Genomic DNA, 25380 nt, shown 5'->3' on the forward strand with positions numbered 1-25380 from the left:
AAGAGCCTGTCCTCAGAATTTAATTCTAATTAAAACTTATTTCTTTCCCTACTAGATTGTAAGCTTCTTCATGCTGATAAGGATCTTTGTCTTTTTCTATCTGGACTCCAGCACTTACAACCATATCCAGCATATAGTAATCACTTCATGCTCATTCAGAGTGACTGAATGAATAAATGAACAACTACTTCACTTAAAGAACATGGAGTGAATCTAGAACAAGGGAGGCAATTACCTGTATTGAGAAATAATCTACTTGCTTCAAGCTCCTTATGAGGAAGAAAACTTGACTTGGTGTTTTCTCGGTGTACAAATCCTTCTTCCACACCTGGGGTGGCTTCTGCAGGTGATCAGAGACATGGCAAGTTCTTTTGCTTCCTAAAGTGGCAAACACTCACAAGTGGTCAAAAAGCCTTTTGCTTAATGCTCCCCAGATTCCCAGAACAGTAAAGCATATGATGTTTTGAGTTTTTATTCAAACTTTCCCCTTAACTTAAGCATGTCTTTATAAATATAATGTAAGAGCATAAGACAATAGTAAGAAACCATTCACAAGGCTGAACTCTTAAAAAAAAATCATTTTATTGATCCTTTACCATACAAAATTTATTCAAATTACACCCATTTGAAGTGGTAAGATCACAGCTAGAGAACAGGTTACCCTGTAACAAATCTATTTACAAAATCCATCATAAAAGCTTTTTTTTTTTTTTTACATTATATTACATATTTTCTTTTTTAAACTAGCATACAACACAAAGCTAAACTGATTAGTAGTTTGCATACTCCCAATTCTGGGAGAAATACTTCCTTTTGACAAAATCTCGTACCCCACAGGAAAAGAAATTCCCACAATCGGACAGTTGCCACCCAACTCACTCTGCAAGGCATCTTCCTTCAAATCCCTCATTTCGTACACACGAGTTGTCATGCACACACTGAGTTCTTACTTTCTTTTTCCTGAAAGCTAAAGCTTTAAATACTGCAATTGTATTTACAGATCTACACTTACAACAAAAATGAACACAAGAACCACCACAACAACAAGAACAACAACAAGAAAAAAAAATAACACTCTTAAAAAATTACAAACCAGCTAGAAAATATTCTGGCAGTGTTTACAAATTAATTGCTATTTTGTACAAAATCGCTAGATAATGAAAATATGAGGAGACTGCGTATCAACTTAAATAAAATGATTACTACGCACAAATCTGTACATATAAACACACACCTAACACTGTTTGACAGCTCATGTGTTGCTCTTTATACAATTTACTCTCTAAGGCTCACGCAGTCATAATTCGCACACTTGTAACTTTTAGCCATTTCATGTGTGAGCTTTAATAGCAGCAACTCAATGGTACCAGGAAACCTGCATACTCAGTACTTAAAGTAACACAAATACTGTAGTACTAATCCACTTCGTGTGCCAGAAACTTATGTCAAAAAGAAAATGACTAATGCAAACAGAATACAGTATGGACGTCTACTTACTGTACACCAGTTAAGCCCATTAACTGGGAAAGCCTTATGCATGAAGGAACTTTTAAGACTTATTAGGATTCTTTTCGTTTTTTAAAACAATAAATACGGCATCACGTTACGAAAAGGTTTAACAAGAAATTCAACCAAACACACAACCACATAGCCAGGTGAGCTCAGTCTTTAGACTTTGGAAAAAAATCAGCTTTGTGCAGCTGGCAAAGAGAATTACACAAAGCTGGAAGCAGAGGCAGCTAACCAGATGAGATAAATATGGGAAATAGGGAAAAGCTTGGCATAAATGGTTTCCCATAGAGGAAAAAAACCCCACAGTGCATTTCCAGTAGGCACTTGACACAAAGCTCCCCCTCCCTCCCCCACCCAATGCTTCATCTCGGACCAGGTCCAGTGTGTGTCCAGGGGAGGAGGGCGGGGATGGAGGCCGAAGAAAAAGGAGGATAAACTGCACCTTTGTTTTTCTTCTCAAACATACACCATGCATACCTACACAAATAGTTTAAAGTGCTGGTGTCATTTGTGTTGACCCCACCACCACTTTGCATATTGTGGAAATCTACCTAGAGTAAATCGGCTGGGGCTTTCGTAGGTTTTGTACTTTTCCTAAGGGATATAGTAAGGAATATTCCATAAGATGGTATGGAAAAGCCCAAATGAACTTTTTGGCCAACCCAGTATTTCTTTTTTCCCATCCTGTTGAATCGAGTGCCTACCATGTGCCTCCCACTGTGTCGGGCAGAACAGCAATTCAACTCAACCATTCTTGGTGTTGAGGTTTTATTTATTAGATGACTCCCTCATTCCCACAGTCATTAACATCCAAGGAATGGATGTGAGGTACTCTGCCACATTCCCAGTGGGAGATGGCCATCTACCCCCTGGCCAATGGGAAAGCCATTCTTGGACTCAACTGGTAGGATTTTGCCACTGTCAGGAAGCCTCCGACTTGGGATGCCATTCCTGAAGAGTTAAGTGGGAGATGTCCTGGCATCCTGCCCTGCCTTTTTTCTATAGCCCCAGCTTTCCTTGGTCCAACCTGCTCCTTCACAGTGGAAGGGGGAACAGGGGGTTCTGGCCAGGACTCCTGTAGCCCCAGACACAGTGGGAGCTCCCTGCTCTCAACGGCTGAAGCGAAGTGCCACTGATAGCATGCTACTCACGACGGGGGATGTCCTTCTCCCCAGAGGCCTCTCCATCCGACCCCATCCTGAGAAGTGGTCTCCCTGAGTGCAGTGTAAGAGCCCTTTCCCCGGTCACAGGGGGCCTGGGAAGCCCAAGGGATGGAGGGATCCATCCATACCTGCTGCTTCTTGGGGGTCTGACCTGGTTCTCTCCAATGGGCCACCCCCGTCAGTGAGCTCCACTCGCTCCGAGCACCCCCTCCTGGGGAAGGAAGCGAGATGGGGCAAAGCTTCTCGCCGAGGCTATTAAGCCTTAGATCACACATGCTCTGATCAGTAGAGGTTCTCTACCTCTGCTTAAAATAATTTGAATTAGCAAAAACCGCTTCAAAGTAAACAATTAAATTGAAATGGTTGATGGGTGCCACAGGAATGCTTAAATGGCAGCTAAAAAAAAGAAAAAGAAAAAAAAAACAATCCACAAAGAACTCCTAAGTAGGCATTTGCTATAAACTTCAAACTTACAAATACGTTGGGGGCAAGAGAGTGGGAGTGGTTTATGGAGACAGGAAAATCCACAACAGCTTAGAGGGGCAGAACTCGACTGTTCTTCTGTATCTGCGATGAGTATTGGAGAACAGTTTCTTCATCTGAAAGGCTGTGGAAGATCTCTTGGCCTCCGAGTGGGACATGCGGTCCATAGCTTAAACTGAATTATGACAGTAATTTAAATATTCCTAAGAAGAGCTGAAGAAATTCATTTCATACTTTTGCATGACTTCAAGTTTACAGTTCCTGCAGTTTCCATCCCAAATTAGCAGACCCCAAAGACATGCATTCTGCGGAGAAGGCACGGCTTGAAATGCTATTAAGGAAGATTGCTGTTTTCGAGTGGGCCAGGTGGCCAGACCCCATTCTACAGCCCATCCGTCAGGCACAGCAAGCCAATCCAGGAGGGAGGGAGGGAGGAAGAGGACGGGTGAGAGACACCTGATTGCACATTTTCTCACTTGCTGACTCATCCAGGAGATTTTGGAGCCTGGGGCAAGGCAGGGCTTTCCCAAGGGAGCCTGCAACTGTGCGTTGATAGTTTTGTTTTTTTTAATTCATTAAAATGTCAGCTTTGTTCTGAAGTCTGTAGTTTACTTCATGATACTATCTTGGAGGAAGAAGGGCGGAAGGGACAACACTGCATGACACATGTTCTGGTTCCATAATAAAAAAATATTGGTTTATAAGGGGAGTTCACACGAAGCATAATCAACTACACATGAAGTCTTCCACCAGCGGGAGCTTTTCCAAATCGTAAGCATCAAAGAGATCGCTGATGCCTTCTTCCTCCCCGAGGCTTAGGAGATAGTCTTCTTGGAGCAGGGGAGGCAGTAAGTTCACAAATGGTCCTTCTAGGTTGGAAGGAATTTGGTCCTCAGTCTGCTGTAAAAGGTTGGCCGGGGAGGCCAGAGGAGAAAGGTTTGCCATAGAAATCGAGCAATCACTATGTCCTGAGTTGGTTGAAGCCAAGTCTGAGAAGAAAGAAAAAGGTGGTGGAAACAAGAAAATGAGTCAGGTAAAAATCTAATCTGGAGGAAGCATATACACGTTGCTGTCATAGAAGCATGCATTCTTTTGCTAAGGACAATTAGATGACATTACGACACTGTTGTTGTTTAGTCTATAAGTCATGTTCGACTCTTGTGTCTCCATGGACTGTGGCCTGCCAGGCTCCTCTGTCCATGGGATTTCTCAGGCAAGAATACTGGAGTGGGTTGCCACTTCCTTCTCCAGGGGAACTTCACAACCCAGGGATGGAACCCACGTCTCCTGTATTGGCAGGCAGATTCTTTACCACTGAGCCACTGGGGAAACCTGCCATTATGGTATAGATCAGCTTTTATACTAACGTGCATTGTTGAGTAGGGACTCTGGTCAGCCTTTTCTTGTTCTTGTCTACTCGCTCATCTTTTAAAATATCAACTGTTAGCAAACAATACAGGTAGCTTCAAAGATTAGAGACTAACAAGTTCAAAAACAAGTTTCTAATACCAGTTAGTCATCCTTTAGGAAAAGCAAAACAAAACATGCAGACTGAAAAGTTGGCTCCCCAGTAGAGGTCACTGATTTTAGTCTTTTTTTGAACAACTAGCTTATTAAAGATAATTCTAAAAATACAAATAAAAGGACACATCTACTTTGAAGTTCTAGGGTGGGGGAAAAAAGTGGTCTTTGGTTTTACCATTTGAGGTGCCTTTTTTTTTTCCTCTCAATATTAAGTCAGATCTGAATACTTAAATCACTTCTTGCTGCTATCTTGGGAGGGAGAAAAAATTAAGTACATATCTCCAATCTGAGACAACAAAAAGACTACAAAGAGCTTCCTTTGCTGTGGAGACAATGAAGGGAGGAATTAGATTTATTTTTTCTTCTCTTCCCTTATTCTCTCCCCATCACACTGGGGGGAAAAATTAAGATAAAACTTCTTGGGCAAAAGGCTTCCTTCTCCCAACTTTTTTTCAGTTCCCTCTCCAATGATCAGTGATATCACTCAGAGGTATGTGGCCAAGTATAGCTGGTGATTCAGCTGGACAGCTATCACACCTCCACTCTTCACTTTTGCTGGTTTTCCAAAACACTGCAAAGAAACAGTTTCTGCCAATAGCAAAAGCCTGAGGGGACTCCATTAAGTGGGTGGAGGAGCCATTTGCCCAAGATCATTATTTTCTTCTGAAAACTATTCGGAATTTTTTTTAATGTAACATTAATGATAGAAATTTTTGTTTCTTGCCAAGACTTGTGATTCTGATACAGGATCCTTCTAGTTACCTTCATTTTTAACATAGTTTCCAAATGACAAAAGTGGAATTTTTACCTTTGGAAGTGGGTTTAGGGATATTCCCATTGTGGTCTTGGTTGTTTGTTTTCATTGGACTGTGTGTTTCAGTCTCTTCTGGACACAAATAAACCTCAATGGGTCCTTGGGTACTTGCCAAATGTATTTGTAGGCTCTATGAATAGAAGTGAGAAAAGTTCAAACTGGAAGCTGTTTTGTAATTTTCATGGAAAAATGGAAAGGGTAATTTTCATTGTTGCTTTTGCTTCTCCACTGGTAGTCTATCTCAGTCAATGACTGTCAACCTCTAGAGCAGGGGTCAGCAAACTACAGCCCGAAGGGAAATCCTGTCCACCAACTGGCTTTGTAAATAAAGTTTTATTGGGAAAAGTTATACCTATTCTCATTGCTTATATGTTGCCTCTGGCTTCTTCTTCTTTTTTTTTTAATGCTATAACGGTAGGACTGTGCAGTTGAGTAGTCCCAACAGACTACAGGGCTCACACAGCCAACAATATTTACTGTCTGGCTCTTTATAAAGAAAAACTTTGCTGATCCCTGCCAAGAGGAGGTGAATCTTTTAAAAAAAATTATTTCTTTTATGCAAACTATTAAAAGGTCTTTTAAATGTTCCAAATACCATATTTCTGTTACTCATTCCTAAAGAGTAGGGTTTGTTTATACTGAACTTTAATCGCCACTGCATGAATAGTAAGTAGTCTTAAGTGCTAGGAACTGAGTTTAATAAAAGAATACAGCACACTAATATTTAAAATTCTTCATCTAGGTCATAAACCTATTATGATCATTTAAGATGAGAACTCTACACTAGATGGGAGTTTGTAAATTTCATTCTTTTTATTTTGTGTGCATTCTTTTACTACATTTCTTTATCTTATAGTCTAAGCTTATATTATCAAAGTATATTTGAAAACAATCACAAAAATATGCTCCTTATAATATTCTCATCTATCAGCAAACCCAAAGTCTCATTTGATTTTATAAATGTTAATGTGTTATAAATGAATAAATTCTTTAAATGTGCTAAGACAAGGTAGGGAGCTACTTTAAAACATCTATATCTTTATTCATGGTGGGGACCATATCCAGGGTAATCAACATAAAAGTCCCCACTGGTTCAAATCAATCAGAACCACTAGATAACAAATTATGAAAAAGAGTAAACCACAAGAGGGACAGGGCCCCATATACCACTTTGTAAACTATCAACCACTTTGAGTTGAATGCCCTGGTATGTTAAAATTAGACTTTATGGACATTCAATACATAGCAAACTGTTCATACATTTTTAAGGTTAGGATTAAGTAAAACAGATGGGGAAGAACTCTCAAGCTTTCAGGAAAATATGGATTTTAACTGACGTCAATGATTCTTTAAACACTAGGCATTCCAATTTGCAGCGACACGGATGGACCCCGAGAGCGTCACACTGAGGGAACTAAGTCAGCTAGAGAAGGAAAATATCGTATGACATCCCATATATGGGGAATCTAAAAGGAAATGGTACAACTTACAAGACACAGACTCACAGACTTAGAAAATGAACTTATGGTTGTGGGGGTGGGGGGACAGCTGGGAGTTTGGAATGGTCAGGTACACACTGCTATATTTAAAATGGATAACCAACAAGGACCTACCATACAGCACACGAAACTCTGCTCAGTGTTACATGGCAGCCTGGATGGGAGGGGAGTCTGGGGGAGGACGGATACCTGTCTATATATGGCTGAGTCCCTTCACTGTTCACCTGAAACTATCATGACATAATCAGCTATGCTCCAACACAAAATAGAGTTTATAAGGAGAAAACCAAAAAACACCGGGCACTCCAAAAAGATCTCTGCAGGTGAACAGAGATGTTATCTCCTTACCTCTATTGGGTCAGGCACTTCAAGTCTTGTTTCTGGAGGGGCTTTCACAACTATAACAGTTTGGTCTTTAAGGCCACTAATTTTTCGAATATCTTGATATGTAACATAAGCTAACGTAATGAGTGTTAAGGAACTCTTCCAACTAATTGTCTCAGATGTAACCACTATGAACAGAACCAAATAGATGCATGGAAAAAATTTTAAGTATTTTATGTCTTATCTCCTTCTAGATCTTCCAAACAACAAATCAAATATATAGCTTTTTTCCTGCCCATTTCGAAAAAGTCCACGGCTACTTAAGATATTAACATAAAAACAAACAGAATAGTTAAACTCTCAAAAGAAAACTAAAACTCAGTTTGGTCAGGGCTTTTCAAACCAGATTCTGAGTGTTCTGTCATTCAAGTTGAATGACCGCAGAATCCCAATTTACAGAAAAAATTTGAGCTCTATTAGCCATAATTTTGTTGAAATTGCAGTAACTTATATCTGCTACTCTACTATTATAAAGTGTCAGCAGCCACCCAAAATGAATGAATGAGTAGCAACTACATTTATCCGTGGAAGAACTCCAAGCCCCACTCAGGCAGACAGCTTGTTTTCTTAAGTGCACCTGGGCTGGTTGTGTTATAGACTGCTTGCTGATAAGAGTGTCATTATTTCTCTGTTAGGAAAACTGTCCTTTCTATAATACTATTAACTACAATATTTCGGTGCTCACAAGGAGGAAAGCAGCTTCCAGATGCTCTGCAAACCAAATGATTGAGGAAAAGAGAATAAAATCATATTCAGTACTCTCGGTCGCTACTTCTGGGCACTGAACAATTCTTTAAAGTGCCCTGAGAGTCAAACCTAAGAGGATATTACCAAAGAATATGGTATTTATTATATGATAAAAGTATTTGTGCAAGCTTGCTTAGAGAGACAGGCTTTGACTTGGTGCTACTAGAGAAGAGCTCACATAGCTTTCTTTTATAAGGGACATGGAATAACATAATTAATCTACAATGGCTTTAGCCAGTTGCTTTTTTATATTAACGTACCAAAAAATGCCTAAGATGAAATAGCAAATCACAAGCCAATGAAGGCATTTCCGAAGATAACATAGTGAAAGGAGTCTGTGATCTAATATGTTCGATACAGTCATAGGTCTTAGCCTAGAGGAAATGATGTCCCTTAGATTAGTAGCTTTTTATTAGAAATTAAAGGAAGCTATGAACCTACTGTCCAGAAAAAAAACTCCTTCACCCATAATCTGCATGCACATTAAAAATATTTTTTTTGGCTGCACTGAGTGGAATGTGGGCTCTTAATTCTCTGACCAGCGATCAAACCTGCCCCCTGCAGTGGAAGTACAGACTCTTAAACACTGGAGCCCAGGGAAGTCCCTGCATGCACATTTAGGGGCATCTCTCACAGACTATTGGAGTAGGAAATGGCAACCCACTCCAGGCTTCTTGCCTGGAGAATCACATAAACAGAGGAGCCTGGTGGGCTACAGTCCATGGGGTCACAAAGAGTTGGGACACGACTGAAGTGACTGAGCATCCAGCATCTCACAGACTATCATGTTAAGTCTCAGTAGTTTAGACAACAGCTAATTTACTGTTGAGCTTGACAGAACAGCTCATGCAGGATTCTAGGTTTTAGGTCATCATCTGTCTCATCAAGGAAGCCAATTGCTATCTTTATGGAAGACTTGACAGTTGTGAATTTTTACTGAGAACAGTGGGGAAACTGATAACTAGGTACTTGCCCCATAGCCCACTGTCAGAAAGCTATCTGACAACTTATTAAAACAAAAGCTCATCTACAATTACCCAACATGCTGCAGGAAGGAAAATTTCAACACATTTGTGAACAAGCTGTACCACATTCGGAACTGGATGGCAAATTGAAATAAATTGTGCAAACATATTCTCTAATCTTACAAACTTGCAAGTGCTTCCACTGTGGCTCCCTCCTGAATTTGTTTCTTGGGATAGCAGCCCCCTGTAAGGAAGCTTTCACTTCTGCAGAAAAGGCCCCAGAGAAAGCGAATGTAGGTGATAAGGCTACAAGTTGCCAATCGTGTGTAAAAACCGCATCTCCTCCTCTAAGGGGTTCCCGACTACACAAAGTAGGAAACAGCCTAGCTACGGCTATTCTTCTTCTTCCCCTGTAAAACCACCCTGGCCAACGAGGCGGCGGGTGGTGGGCATCAAATCATCACACCTCTTCTCCAGCTCACTAACCATCAGCTGACAAGGTTAATCCTTTGGCCAACAGGAAATGAACAATTGAGAAAACTGCTTGAATTGGAAAACAAATGTCTCCATAACTTTTAGCAAAAGGTTACTTTAGATGAGACACTACAAGAAACTGGGCAGGTCACATTTTATTTTTTGTCTAACAAAGATAAACATGGAGCTAAAATTAGAAACAAGATTATTTAAAATACTGGTGTTGTTTTCTACTAATAACTGAGAAGATTGCAAAACCTTCTTGTCAACACAATGAAGTAATCGCCCTCCGCTATGGTCTGACGTGAAGTGATGACCAGTAAGTTTCCTTCAGGTAGTCAACAGACTGCCAGCCAGTTAAGAACAAGAGTTGGCTTTTTAATACTTTTACTTCCAATGACTAGAAGAATGGATAAACTGAGATTTCTTAAGCCTTAGGGTGCTTCTGCAATCCGTTTTCAGTGCTGTGATTCAGCACTGGTGTTGTTGTTGTTTAGTCGATCAGCCATGTCTGACTCTGTGACCCCATGGACTGCAGCCCACAAGGCTCATCTGTCCATAGCATTCTCCAGGCAAGAAGACTAGAGTGGGTTGCCATTTCTTTCTCCAGGGGACCTTCCCCACCCAGGAATCTGACCCGCCTCTCCTGCATTGGCAGGCAGATTCTTTACCGCTGAGCCACCATAATGTGCTTTAAAAATTATAGAACAATTCTTCTTACACTCATTCAACTCCTTCAACTATAGTTCAGTCACACAGAGTCAATAAATTCCAACTGCTTCCAATATCTGATGAAATGAAAATAGAATATGAGAACCGCAACAATGACAGCTAACACCCATCCAAAATCCGGGAAGCCTAAGATGAATCTGCTTAATGTTATCATTAATATGAATACTGACACCTTATGGATCTCATTAATAGAGTTGTCCTATGCTATGAATGTACCCGTATGTCCCAACCACATGTGAATAAAATGCTTTAAAAAATAGTTCCCATCTGGTTATCAGAAGAGAGATGATAGGATGCAGTCTAATAACTATCATTCCATAAATAATGAATACACATACACGTGCCCCCGCACTGCCCCTCCCCCCCCACTTACTTGGATGAAACTTGGGTAAAATTCTACCTTGCACATAAAAGTCAGGTGGTCAACTCTGGAAATAGTCTAGAAAGCACTGACCCCCACTGAACAGGTGGCACAAAGGATATCTTTGATTCTCTGAATCCTCGGTTAACAGTTTGAGGTCCAGGGTGCAGCTTTGGATCAGTTCATCTAATTTCTTCTCTTCCTGACTGAGCTCGGTCACTTCTTTTGACAGGCCTTGACACTGGGCCAGCATGCCCCCGTCCTCAGACAGACTGCAGCCCCTGGAAATCCAAACACAGACTCTGCCTGGCTGTTCAACAGGCCAAAAGGGTCGGGGGGTAGAGGTGGGGCAGTGAAAGGGAGGGCTGGGAGAAATGGTCCTTCGGGTAAACGTCCCCTCTTTATGCAGGAGGTCACACTGCTTGTTAGCCAAGTGTTAAAATTAGAACGTTTATACATATTTTTTTTATACATACAGTCCTTCACTTTTCACACCATAGAAATTAAGTGAAGAAACACTGCTATTTTCAGGTTTCTTTCCTCCATAGGAGGCCTGTTTCTTTAGAAGACTCAAATTCAAAGGGCAGAAGGAGGCAGCTCTTCTTCCTGCCACGTGCCTCCCAGCGGGGAAAAAGAAATGGCGGGGGTGGGGTGGTGTGGGGGGGAAAGGAAAGAAACAGCAAGGTAGAAAGACTGGAAGGAAAAGATGGAATGGTTCAAAAATTCAACCAAACATCACCCCAAAAAAGCATGAAAAACCTAGGTAATTTCTGAGGGTCTTATACCAACAACTAAGAAGGAAAAGGAGGTTAAGGAAACACAGATGTGCTGGAAGCAAGAACAAAGACCAATCCCCAACAGGTCTGTCTCAACTACTGGCTAAAGTGGGTTACTGAATCGTCACAAAATTCCAAAAAGTACAAAAAACTACCTGTTTGTCTTATGTTAGAAGCAGTGTTTTTTCAAAGTCAACCCCTCTAATAAGGCTTTGGAAGTTGCTTCTCAAATACTGGGTGTTCAGATTCTCTGTCCATAATTCACAAATGATGTGATCACACATTTAATCATGCGTGTGGGTGTGTAGGTGACAAGTATTATCATCTCGGCTTTCCAGAAGGAACCAAGGCATTTAAGTCTTGACTTAATTTACAGAGAAAGTGAGTTCATCTGCAGTGAGAACCATGGATAAAGATACTGTGTAATACACGTATGTGTGGATACCAGCCATAGATAGTTTCTAAATTCCTACTAGAGACAAGCCAGAGGCCTGTGTAAGCATCTGTTAGATTACATGAGAGCACACATGCTGATATGATGGTGACAGCTGAACAGCAAGTTACTGTACATCTGCAGGGCCCTATTTAATCCCAGGGTCCCCTTGCTTGAGGCTAACTGAATATAAATCCTTTTATCTATGACACCAGCTAAACAGAAGGTCTCTTTGTAAAGAGACTCTGAACTTCGGCTAAGGAACTGAGGAGGGAAGAGAGGAGAGAGAAGAGTAGGAGGAAAAAGGAATGAAAGTGTGGGCATGAGTGTGAAAGCTGGGGCTGGGAGAAACCCCGCTGCAGTTTGCAAGGAACCCCACCCCCAACCCAGCCCAGAGCCAGCGAACTGGGGTGGGGGGTGACCCGTACTCACATCCACTGCACGTTGTTTTTAGACTTCTTCTTAATGAGGTGGATGCCTTCCAGGACGTTGGTGATGTCGTAAATCCTTCTCTTTTGCACCTTCAGCACCTCTGCCGCCTTGTTCAAATCCAAGACCCCATCAGGTGACTGGCTCAGGAGCTGAATGAACTTCTTGGTGAGCAGACCAAGGGATGTATCATACCGTGTTTTTTCTGAGGGAGATTTTGGAGCTTAAAGAAAAACAAAAACCGAGCGGGTAGGGGGAATAGGGGGAAAGGTAAAGAAATGAAGGGTTTCTTTGCAGTCAAGCAAGCCCCCTCTCCCCCAGCAGCCCAGGTATTAGCATCAGAAGCAAAGCTGTTGTTGCTGATGTTTTTGGTGAGTCATAGAAAGCTATGAACTGCTTTATTAGAAAAGGAAATGATGGTAAAAATTCCTGTTTGATGAAAGTGTTTCACTGCGAATTTCTCAGTAGTTTCTATTTTGACTTATCTTACTCTGGGACTAGTGAAGTATCTCACAGATGGTAGGTGTTCAAAACTATCTGTTGAATGAATGAAAAGTGCTGTAGCCTCATGGAGCTGTAGCGACATGGAGCCTAAGTCAATGGGTTCAGACTGTGAACCTCTCCAGCTTTTGATGACAGACCCATCCTAACTGGCTTTTCAGACTCCTTTATCTGTTTGCATATAACTTGTTCACCAACTTTCCAAATAATGTAGATGAAGAATGCCTAGGAAATGTCTTTCAATCCCATCTCCCCATCCCTCTGGTATGAAATATCCCCATTTAATATTGTATTTATTCTCTTATAGGTATACAGGTCAAGGGTTTAACTGAATATGACACACAATTTGTGGACTCCCTAATTCATAAACTACACGTTAGGAGAGGATGAAGTCTAAATTAATTTAGCCTCCACATTAAATGCCAGAGACATAAAGGACAATTTAGCTGTTTACAACCTCCTTTTCTCTTAAAGAAACAATGATCATGTTGATGGAAATGCAAACTAGCTGCAATTCACTGGTCTCCATCAAGTCTTCGGCTGCCATATGCTGAGCTAGAGATTTAGGCCAACAGAGGTAACACCTACTGCCCAGCTAGCCTTGGTCCCTCAAATAAGGTCCATGAAGGCAAGTTAGTTAGATTTGACCATGGAATGGTACCAAGGAGTTTACATTCTGAGTTGAAAAATGAAATTGTGCATATCAACAGAGGCCTCCCCTGAGGTCAGCTTACAGGTAACAGGACTCACTCTGTAAACCTTTCACTGGGTGCCTGCAGACATCATATTTATTTTTTTGGACAGGCAAAGACAGAAATGAAAAAGAACCAAACATGCCAAAATTGTCCACACCTCGGGTCCCTTCAGCCACAAGCTCTGAAAGTTGGGAAGTTCACACCTGGGGGAGGGAAAGACGACACAATCCTTACTTTTTGGGCTGTCTGGACTCCGGAGTGCAGCTCTTCCTTTGCCCTTGGGGGTTTTTAAACCATCTGAGAGGTACTGCTGGCCGCTTTCTCCTAGCTCCAGCCTGCGCTTTGCCTGGAATAAGAGAGTACAGTTGTTGGTCGCGGGTCATGTGGACAATCGCAAGTGAGGCTGCGGCCTGGCTCCTACCAAACGCAGCGGGCTTGCATCAGCCCTACCCTGGCCCCCTCGGCCTCCTCTGGGCCTCAGTTCCCTCCAGCCTGGGCTCCCCGGAACCCTCCAAGACGGGGCTCTGGCCTCCTGTGCACAGATGGACAGATCCAACGATCCTTCAGGCTTAGGCTCTGCAGGCACTTTGTTCATTTACTCATGGATTCAACACATGTGCCAGGCATGGGGCTGGAGACTAAGAATACCACAGGCACGGTGGAACTTTAATTCACTTTCCCCCAGCAAACCTTGTCGGCTACCTCCATCTCTGACCTGGACTGAACCCCCTTCCATGTGTTCCCCCATACACTCTGTGTTTGTTGGTATCATAACACTTGCTGGATATAAGAGTTATTTTACTTATCTGTTTCTCATTTCCTTTAAGGCAGGGACTGTTTCCCATTTATCCTTGCAGACCTAGGGCTTGGCACAGAGCCTGGGTTTCTGTAGGTATTCAATCACACATACAGTCTCTCTCTATATATACATATATTGATATATTCAATGAAAGAAAGAGTGATTGAACAGGAACACAACTAGTCACAGACTACAAATGGTCATTCATCAGAATAAAAAATACCACAAACACTCAATCTTGGGCTTCCACTGGGATTACTTTCTGCATTTTGTTATCAACTTGGGCAAACGAGAAGTTCTCACCCAACTTTTTCATCTGATTTTCACTTTAAAAATATCCACTTTGTGTCTTTTGTGTACTGGGCTCTGGGCTTAGGGAACAGAGCTAAGCAAGACAGATAAAGAGTCCCTTGGTTCCTACTGTGCAGAGACCAGGAAAGAAGCCAGGTAATTAAGTAAGTAATTGCCGACTGCTGACTGCATGGGTGTGAAGGGCGTTCAGACAGGGGTGGTACCAACTAGACACCCACACAGCAATGTGCATTTAGGCTCATTTCAGGGCGGATTCTTCTAATGAGGAGATTCACAATTTCAAAATAACTCCCCATGACGTAGACACTGAAGTAACAACTTATCAGCTGATGACACATATCCAGCTTCTCTACGGAAAAGTTATCAGCTAAATTCATTCTGTTCACTACAGTGGCCATGAGCCACAGGAGGCTCATGTGAACTGACACGTGCTGTCCATGTAAGACACACACTGGATTTCAAAAACTAAGGGTCAAAGAGCTCATGAATCATTTTTTTATATTGATTACATGTTAAAATGGTGCTGTTTTGGCTTTATAAATTATTAAATAAGATACTATTAAAGTGATCATTTTATCTGTATGTATATTTTATCTATACACATCAGTTCAGTTCAGTTCAATCACTCAGTCATGTCCGACTCTTTGCAACCCCATGAATCCAAGCATGCCAGGCCTCCCTGTCCATCACCAACTCCTGGAGTTCACCCAGACTCACGCCCATCAAGTCAGTGATGCCATCCAGCCATATCATCCTCTGTCATCCCCTTCTTCTGCCCCCAATCCCTCCCAGCATCAGGGTCTTTTCCAATGAGTCAACTCTTTGCATGAGGTGGCCAAAGTACTGGAGTTTCAGCCTTAGCATCATTCCTTCCAAAGAAATCCCAGGGCTGATCTGCTTCAGAATGGACTGGTTGGATCTCCTTGTAGTCCAAGGGACTCTCAAGGGTCTTCTCCAACAACACAGTTCAAAAGCATCAATTTTTCGGCACTTAGCCTTCTTCACAGTCCAACTCTCACATCCACACATGACCACAGGAAAAACCATAGCCTTGACTAGATGAACCTTTGTTGGCAAAGTAATGTCTCTGCTTTTGAATATGCTATCTAGGTTGGTAATAACTTTCCTTCCAAGGAGTAAGTGTCTTTTAATTTCATGGCTGCAGTCACCATCTGCAGTGATTTTGGAGCCCCAAAAAATAAAGTCTGACACTGTTTCCACTGTTTCCCCATCTATTTCCCATGAAGTGATGGGACTGGATGCCATGATCTTCGTTTTCTGAATGTTGAACTTTAAGCCAACTTTTTCACTCTCCACTTTCACTTTCATCAAGAGGCTTTTTAGTTCCTCTTCATTTTCTGCCATAAGGGTGGTGTCATCTGCATATCTGAGGTTCTTGATATTTCTCCCGGCAATCTTGATTCCAGCTTGTGCTTCTTCCAGTCCAGCGTTTCTCATGATGTACTCTGCATATAAGTTAAATAAGCAGGGTGACAATATACAGCCTTGACGTACTCCTTTTCCTATTTGGAACCAGTCTGTTGTTCACATACACACATATATATCTTTTTATTGTGTGGCCTGTGTTTGTGGCACACAGTATCTTTCCACTGAGCAGTGCTGAGCTAAACATCACCACTCCAAAGGCCCAGAAATGACAATTAGCAAATTAACTTTGTGTGTGTGCTAAGCAGCTTTAGTCGTATCCGACTCTGTATGACCCTATGGACTAGCAAAGCCTGCCAGGCTCCTCTGTCCATGGGATTCTCGAGGCAAGAATACCGGAGTGGATTGCTATGACCTCCTCCAGGGGATCTTCCCGACTCAGGAACTGACCCTCCCGTCTCATGTCTCCTGCATTGGCAGGCGGGTTCTTTACTACTACTTGCCCCACCTGGGAAGCCCTCTGGATGTCATCATCTGCTCCCACATAGTCCGTCAAATCCTTATATGGGCCTGTTGCTTTGGCTGGCCCAGAGAACATTCCCTCTTAATCGGGCTAGTTCCCTGATTGTTCTTTGGGGAGCATCTCTTCCCACAGGTGTATCCGTGCACACAGGTGACCCCGTCTAGGCTTGTCTTTCTTTCCATCCTCACCCTCCCCCACAGTGATCGAATCAGATGACCTAGGACCAAAGCTGGGTGAACAAGGCAATCCAAGGAAGTTTTCTGGAACTACTGCTAGTAAGGGGTGTGGCTTGTTAGTAAGGTTAAATTGTTAGCCGGAAGTGGCCTGAAAATGAGGCCTCCCCAGGGGAAAGCAGAGTGAGGAAAAGGAGAGGTGGGAGTCTGTCTGAGGCCATCCTTCAGAACTCTGGGTCAGGTCATGAAGTTGGTCTTCCCCAGACTTTTCAGTTACACTGGCCAATAAAGCCTCTTTTTTTCCTCAGAGCACTTTGAGTTGCGCTCCTGAAGGTGTGGTGAGGACCCCCTGAAGGAAGGTGAGGTGGGCAGAGTAAGAGCCTGTGGAAATGGCTGAGTCACGAAGGGCTCCAGTGCAATGTGGAGCCGGTGTGCATCGCTAAAGAGGGGCAGGGTGTGGTGGCCACTTCTTGTGGTCTTCAGGAAATTATTACTGAGAGAGACAAGCTTCATTTGAGGCTTACCTAAAAATAGAGGAGAAAAGCTCTACAGCTCTGCTCTAGAGACACTTTCTCTCTGTAAAAACTTAAGAGAGCTGTATTCTCTGGCCTGGCTAGCGCCCACAGAAGGAAAGTAAAATGGGAAAAGAGCTTGGGATCCTAACTCCTGCACCCTACAGGCTGCATCCTCCTTGACCCCTCAATAAAGAACCATCCGCTGGCCAGCAGCCTGGGGACATACTTGTTTTTGCTTCTCCATCCTAGGATGTTGTTTCCAACTGCTCTGAGGCTAAGGTCCATGGAAGCAGTAGGCTGTGGGCTGGGGAAAATTCTGAGATCTGTTGCTAAGAAACTCAGATTCAACTTCAAGGACCAAAACTAGTCAGGCTGTGTGACTTTGGTAACCAAGCACCAAACCAGAGTGGACCAAATCTCAATACTAGATAGAAAATTGACTCAATTTGAAAGGCACCCGAGAAAGTGACAGCCTATGAGACCTCTGTCTCTGAGGGAATCAATCAATAAGCCTGTGAATTTATACCCAAAGGAAATGAAAGAAGGGCACCCTCAGAAAAATCCTCCTAAAGGACAGAAATCAGAGTGGCCATCTTGGCCCCAAAAGCAGGTCACATCTCCAGAAAGCCTCCCACTGTGGGGAGGACACGGATGTGCTTCGGGAGGTGAGCTCCGTGTGTGATCTCCCCTTTCTCAAATGAAGTTTCGGGTTATCCTGTTTCCTTTCTTCCACTGTGTAGTGAGCAGGGACTAAACTGAACCACACAGAACTTGTGCAGGTCCTAGATCTGAAGACAGGCACAGTAACGGGACTCTCTTCTAGGGGAAGGGCTCCACATTTTGATATATGATGCAGCAACATTACTTTAATGGTTACCTTAGCAAGTTCGAGCACATGTGCCTGCTAAAACAAATAAGAAGCCAGGTGGGAGGATTTAAACAGGGCAGGTAGTCTCCACCTACATGCCCCCTTGCCCTGGGCAGAGCACCCAGCACAGAGGAAATCTCCTCTTGGTTATCTCAACGTTTGTTTGCTCTTAGTGTGAATGTCTTGCTGAACGGAGAGTTACCTTGTTTATAAAGGGATCTTCGTATTACACGCCCTCTACCAGTAAAGCAACTAATACATGTGGTACTTAACAGAAGGCCCAGCCATTTGGTCCTGAGGAGGAGTAAATGCTGACCATGAGCCATGCAGCATCTTCCTGAGCTGTCATTATCAAGGGTGGCTTTTACTGGAAAAGGAAGTATGTGTTAACTTCAGGACCTCAGCCCCAACTATGATGACATGACTCTGTATGGAAGAGTTGCACCATTAAGCGTTTCAGGAAATATACACATGAAAATAACAGGAATAACTGTCAGGCAGCCAAGCAGTGGGCCGGGGGGAACATCCGTGGTTTCTGTCTACCTTGGTATTTCTTGCTCATATTTTTTTCATCTGGAGAACTTCTTCACAGTTCTCAGTTTAGGTGGTTTCTTTGTCTCCAAGCTTGAGAACAAAAGGTCTGGCACTGTTCAGCATCTTAGGCTGGCCCTTCCCATTAAAGTCGCAGAGGTGGGTGCCTTAATCTGGGCCCACCCATCAGCATGGTCCAGTCGGCTGGCTAACCTGACTGACGGATGGGCCCATGACCAAAGCATGATGAATCAGTCAGTAATGGGATTTCTGTTGGATAGTACTGGGTTCTTTTCACTTCGAGGTTAGTAGGACATGAGCCTGGAGCTCCCTAGGAGATGAGCCAACAGAGAAGAAAGCAGAGTTAAGAGCTGAAGGGAGACTGAGTCCCTTCAAAGGGGTTGCTAGATGTCACCAGTCCCCAAAACAGAGCTACTCTGGACTTTCATTTGTGTGAGCTGACAAATGTCCCTTTTTGGTAAATGACAACAGTTAGATTACTATTACTTGCAACAAAGAGTCCTAGATACAGCCTTTTAGTATTAACTACAGCACACTCAACATTTGAGTGCTTACAATATATCATATCACAGGTTAATCGCTTCCCACTCGACTATGTATCTTATTTTTACAACAACACCATAAAGTGGTTAATATAATTTCCTACTTTACAGGAGAAAATGGATATTTAGATTTCTTAAATAACTTTTCCAATATCCCCACAGCCAGTAAATATGTACTCTAAAGTCTGTGTCTGTAACCATTCCATAAAATGATAGTGAAAGATTGGCATATAAAAATATTTGAAGTTATACTAAACTGATACCATCTTACTTTATGATAAACTCGTTTTATTTTATTCATAATTTAAAAAAACTTTCCTCATAATAAACACACAAGATAATTCAAGCAGCACAAATGGATATACCTGGACAGCTAATCTTTCTCCCATTCTTTTCTGTTCCTTTTAAAATTTTTATTGATAGTTGATTTTCAATGTTGTGTCTTTCTCTCACTCTTGATCCCCAATTCCCTTCCTCAAAGGCAAGCACTGCTAAGTTACTTAGATATCCTTTTAGACAGGCTGTGTAAATACAAGTACATATAGTTTTAAACCATCACATCTTATAAAAAAAATTTTTTTTTTACACAAATGGTAGCAAACCACACACTGTTAATAATACATCTTGGAGTTTGGTCCCTATCAGTATACAGAGAATGACTTTATTTTTCAGAGCTGCATAATAGTGTATCCATTAATATATCATGATTCGTTTAGTTAGACAGACACCTACTAATGGGCATTCAACACTCCTCTGCTATAACCACTTCCCCAATAAATACTCATGACAGCATCGTGGGCTAGGCATTCCTAAAGCCATCTTGCACTGAGGCAGAGAAGTTAAGGATTTACCTAAAATCTCAGTTAATAAATCACAGAAACCAGGATTGAACTCGGGTCTGTTCAAATAGCTTGTCAGTGACCATGACTTCCCTGGACTGATTGACACGTCCCTCCTTTGCTGCCATAGTGTTTGCTGTTGGGGCATGATTTCACTATCATAACACATAGACTCTCCAGGTTTCCACACTGGACCATGAGCTCAGATCCTAAGTAGCTTGGTTTCCTCAAAGCCTTGCATATGGTATGCACTCAATCAAACTGACGTATTTATTTTCAATGAATCGAGGAATAAATTCCCAAAGTTTCTTGGCAGGTCAATCACAAAGCTCCAACATTACCAACCTATAAAAGGGATAAACACACACACACACACACATACATCTACATGTTTGGAAATATTTTTTTAAGACATATTTATAAAGGGGAAAAATTAAGGTTGCACAAGAATGTGTATAGTATTATCTCATGGGGGTAAAAATTATAAAACTATAGACTTCAATATGAAATTTCCTATGTATCCACAGAGGAGAGAAGTCTGAAAAGATCCACATCCAATGTTAACGGAGATTATGTCTAAGAAGTAAAATTAAATATGAGGTAATGATTTCATGTTTATAGTTCTGTAACATTTGGTTAGATTTCACAAAGTGAGGTGTCTGTATACACATTAAATTTATATCTTTCAAACTAACACTTCCATTTTTTGGAGTATATTCTGAGAACATTTACGTTGTTTCTACGGTTTGTCTATTAAAAACAGCACACCCAGTTTCTTGAATATTTATACTTTTCCACATATGTCCAACATAAATGCCCAATCTCAGAAGAAAAATTCAGGAAGTTATTCTACATTTATATAACGTAATGTTATGCAATTAATAATGATGTATATTTATGTATGTAAGATTTTTTTTTAAGCAGTAAACAGTAAGATTTACTACTTCTGTGGGAAAACTATATGCATAGAAAGAAATTATCTAAGGATACATAATAACAAACAGTTTAACAGTATTAATCTTTGGGTGGTAGGATTACGGCCTGCTGCTAAGTCACTTCAGTCGTGTCCGACTGGACTGCAGCCTACCAGGCTTCTCCGTCCGTGGGATTCTCCAGGCAAGAACACTGGAGTGGGTTGCCATTTCCTTCTCCAATGCATGAAAGTGGAAAGTGAAAGTGAAGTCGCTCAGTCGTGTCCGACTCCTATCGACCCCATGGACTGCAGCCCACCAGGCCCCTCCGTCCATGGGATTTTCCAGGCAACAGTACTGGAGTGGGGTGCCATTGCCTTCTCCCGGTAGGATTACAGTGATTTTATTTTCTTAACTTTTTCTTTTTCGGAGAAGAAATAACCACACTGCCAGCGTCAATCTTTCATTGAACATAAGGTTACCTAAGAGGAAGAGCTCTGGTCTTTCCAGGAGTTTTTTCCAGCAACAGGTTAAGTTTAGAATCTATCAAGAGAAGTTGTTAGGTGAGAAGCCTACTCAGAAACCAGTATCTCAGAGGACTGATGAACAGCACCCAAGAAGCTCAGATGGGAGCACTTGGCACCGGCAGTAGCTAGTGTGCATTTTCCTTGGTGGAGATGCCGCCTGAGGTCCCACATTCTAGCCACAAGCATCTGGTGGGCAGAATAGTCTCTTTTCTTTTTCAGGTGCCCCCCTCCACGCCTGCTTCACGGCCCCAGGCAAATCCTTCCACAATTTCTCACTGGACTACTAGAATGGACCCCAAAATTGACTCTGTTGCTTCTTTTGATTTGTAAACAACAGATCTAGGCATTTTCAATTCACTCTAACTTGTATTCGTGGACTAGTTTGGGAATCTAACCAGGTACACAAGAAGGCTTCTAAAGGAGAAGAAATCTTAAATTGACGTACAACTTTTGGAACAGAAGTCAATTACTTATGAACTGGTGACTGCCTTCCTTTCTATATTTAAAAACTTTGAATTAAAAGTTACTTGACTGTGACAACCTAGAGAGGTGGGATAAGGTGGGAGGTGGGAGGGAGTCTCAAGAGGGAGGGGACATACGCATGGATACTTACAGCTGATTGAGGTGGGTACTTATGGCTGATTGAGGTGGGTATATAGCAGAAACCAACACAATACTGTAAAGCAGTTATTCCCCAATTAAAAATAAATTTAAGTTAAAAAAAAAAAGTTACTTGAGGAAATAGATGGGAAAAAATATATTAAAAAAAAAAACCACCCTGTCCATCCCCCCTACCCCCACCCCATTCCCCATGAAAGTGGGAAATAATTCTCTCACATGAAGGTATGGAAAGCCTCCTTATCACCAGAATTAGGGAATTCAAGGGTAAGGAAGCCATATAAACAAACTTTGTTACTTCTTCATCCAGTTTGTTACCCCAAGCACAAGCCCCTTTGTGGTTAAATTTTCACAAGTAATTGGTTCTTCATCTAGAATGATAAATGGCCTGTTTTGGTCACTTTGGGGATCTTAATCCTCTAAGACCTCATGCATATGAATTGCTTTTTTTTTCTCTTTTTTCTCCCTCCTCTGTTAATCTGTTTTGTGTCAATTAAATCATTACACTAGCCAAAGGAACTCAAGAGGGTTAGGGGAGAAATTTCCCTCTCTTGAGTCAACCACAGAAACTGAAGACTCCCAGTCCTCTCTCCCAGTTTCCCTGGAACCTGGGCTAGGGTCCCCTGGGCTGGGACAGGCAGATACACCTTCCCTAGGTCTGGAATTTGGAGTTGCTCGGGCACAAGAGCAGATTGGTGCTGATGGCTGCGGTGAAATGTTTTAGCTGTGGTTCTGGCTACAGATCCTTCCTTGTTTCTGCCTGTTTGCCAAGCCTGGTTCTCTAATCTTCCTGACAATTCAGTGGAGTTATCCAATATCCTTTCAATAAACATCTTTTCTGCTTAAGCTGGCCAGAGTTGGGTACTACTGCTTGCAACAGAGTCAGTTTCCTGATCCCGCTGTTAATTCGTTGTTTTCCTGGAACACCTTCCAACAGTAGAACGGAAGAGAAAGTCTGAGCCCTTAACATACCTGAAATGTGTGTTCCACCCTCGCACTTGAGGGTTCTAAGCTAAGAACTGAAGGTTGGCCATCAGCAGCCCTCAGGACTCTGAAGTCACTGCTCCCAGGGTTTTGATATTGACGGTGGATGATGAGAAACCTGTGGTCACAGATTCTCATTCCTTTGAAGCTCTTTGATTTTTAACTTCCCTCAAAGCTTCCAGGCCTGTCTCACATTTATTGTAAAATTTCACAACACATAGTCAGGTCTGCTTCTTTTGTTCACTCACTGTGAGCTTCTAGAAACTACATGCTTGGCCTTCAGCGGTGAGGAATATTTATGCTGTAAGCCACTCCCTCTCATTGTCATGGTCTAATCTTTCTGGAATTCCTATTCCTCTTGGATTGATCCTCTAAAGCTTTTATCTTCTATTTTCCAAGTCTTTTTGTTGTTGTTGTTCTACTCATTAACATCAAATTTACTTACTTGCTTACACCAAATTTAGCTTTTACTTGACTTAAAAAAAGGGCAACTAGATTTTTAATTTCCAAGAACATTTGTTTTTCTCCCTCAACCTATTTTCATAGCATGTTGTTCTTGTTTTCTGAATAGCAAAGCCTCTCTAATACCACTGATTATTTTTAAGTGTTTTTTTTTAATTGTGGTGAAAGTCACATGACAGAAAACATACTATTTTAACCATATTTAACACTATAATTCAGTGGCACTAAGTACATTCACTAATGCATGTATGTGGAATCTAGAAAAATGGTACAGATGAACCTATTTGCAAAGCAGAAATAGAGACACAGATATAGAGAACGTATGGACACCAAGCGGGGGGCAGTGCGCAGGGAACTGGGGAATGGGATAAATTGGGAGATTGGGATTGACACATATACACTATTGGGTCTCTAAGTATAAGGCACTGTGCTTGGCATTTTATATCAGTAAATGAACCCACATAATAAAGGCAATTGTTTCTTTTGAAAATAGGACCTGAAGCTCTAACGTCTTTCTACCCCTAATAATATGCTGGTCTTAAAAAGTGAAGACCTCTGAAAACCTTTAACAGATTAATTCTGTCAATCTGTCTGTCTGGCTATGTATCTCAAACTAAGAGTAAATGGGTAAGAAGCTTAAGATAAAGTAATGATTAATAAGTTATATAAACCTAATGCTACTCAGATGAAATAAGAAAAAATGAGTAATACTTTTAATAATAAGAAACACTATGATGACCCTTTTTATCCGTGAGTCACAGAGGTCTCTAAATCAGAGTGGGCAAAAGATTTTTATCCCCTCTGCAATGCTTATGCTTTATTGCTCCCTTCAAAGTCTGAATTTTCTATGCTTTTACAGAAAAATAAATGACAGGGAAAATTGTGCAATTAAATTGCTAACTTAAAAGACAGTTTTACATTTATTCATATTACCAAATTCATAATGTATTCTTCTTTAATTTAAATGATTGCTAGCCTTGAATATGTAGTTATTGCCCATAAAATGGAATTCAAGAATTCTTCTCTTCAGACATCTGAATTTCCAATTTGGAGGTTGGCAAAAGTATTTAAAATATATTCAGCGATGGGCAGTTAGGAAACAGGCTCTCATTCTGCTGCTCTCACTGGAGTACTATTTAATCTCTACTTCCCTTTCCAATTCCTAGTTTTTTTTCTTGAGATTTTACCTCCTTTCATCAGCAGTGGAATAAACCAGGAAGACCAGGCAGTAAATATTTTAGGCCTTGTGGGACACAGCTCTGTTGTAACTGCTCAAATCTGCTATTGTAACAAGAAAGCAACCAGAGCACATACATATACGGGCTTGACTCTATTCCAACAAAACTTTATTTAAAAACAGGCAGTGGAACAGATATGGCCTTGGGCCACAGTCTATGGACTCAGAGGATAAATTATTACCATCTTAAAAATGTTCATTATGTTTTATCAAAGGACACCTATGTTGCTCATACCAAACACTAAAATTTTATGAAGTGACAAAGCCAATCATCTTTTGGGTTAATGAAATTACATCTCTGTCATGCTTAATGTTATCTGTGAGGACTCAAAACAAGTACTAAAAATAAAAGCAAATCTGAGCTATCCATTTGAATAGTTGGACCTCATCCCATCCATGGAAAACAATGATAATTAAACACACAAAGGTACTTCTTTTTATGTCCTCAACCATTCACCTCTAAAAAGAGTTTATAGATGCAATAAACAGATATAAACAAATTCTTACCATGGGTTTGACGGATCAACTTTAGAGAGTAGTAATTCACTGTTTCATTACTAGCACCAAAAAATGTCAGCAATCTTTCTCCCATTGAGTTACTGTTAATACATGAGGGTAACTGTTCTGAATCCAGACTGGT

The 25380-nt window shown here is 41.5% G+C and overlaps 1 protein-coding gene across 1 annotated transcript in view; it reads right to left on the reverse strand.

Moving 5' to 3' along the window:
- Positions 1 to 562: 562 nt before the first annotated feature.
- The window catches only part of E2F3 (E2F transcription factor 3), an 82792-nt gene continuing 57974 nt past the window's right edge, over positions 563 to 25380 (reverse strand). The window contains exons 2-7 of the mRNA XM_027524293.1: positions 13727 to 13838; positions 12300 to 12501; positions 10781 to 10939; positions 7344 to 7458; positions 5491 to 5626; positions 563 to 4147 (exon numbers count right to left, since the gene is read on the reverse strand). Coding sequence (XP_027380094.1) covers positions 3885 to 4147; positions 5491 to 5626; positions 7344 to 7458; positions 10781 to 10939; positions 12300 to 12501; positions 13727 to 13838 — 987 coding nt within the window. The 3' untranslated portion in view covers positions 563 to 3884. The remainder of the gene's footprint in view (positions 4148 to 5490; positions 5627 to 7343; positions 7459 to 10780; positions 10940 to 12299; positions 12502 to 13726; positions 13839 to 25380) is intronic.

The sequence above is a fragment of the Bos indicus x Bos taurus genome, chromosome 23, assembly GCF_003369695.1.
Source record: "Bos indicus x Bos taurus breed Angus x Brahman F1 hybrid chromosome 23, Bos_hybrid_MaternalHap_v2.0, whole genome shotgun sequence".
Classification (NCBI taxonomy): Eukaryota; Metazoa; Chordata; class Mammalia; order Artiodactyla; family Bovidae; genus Bos; species Bos indicus x Bos taurus.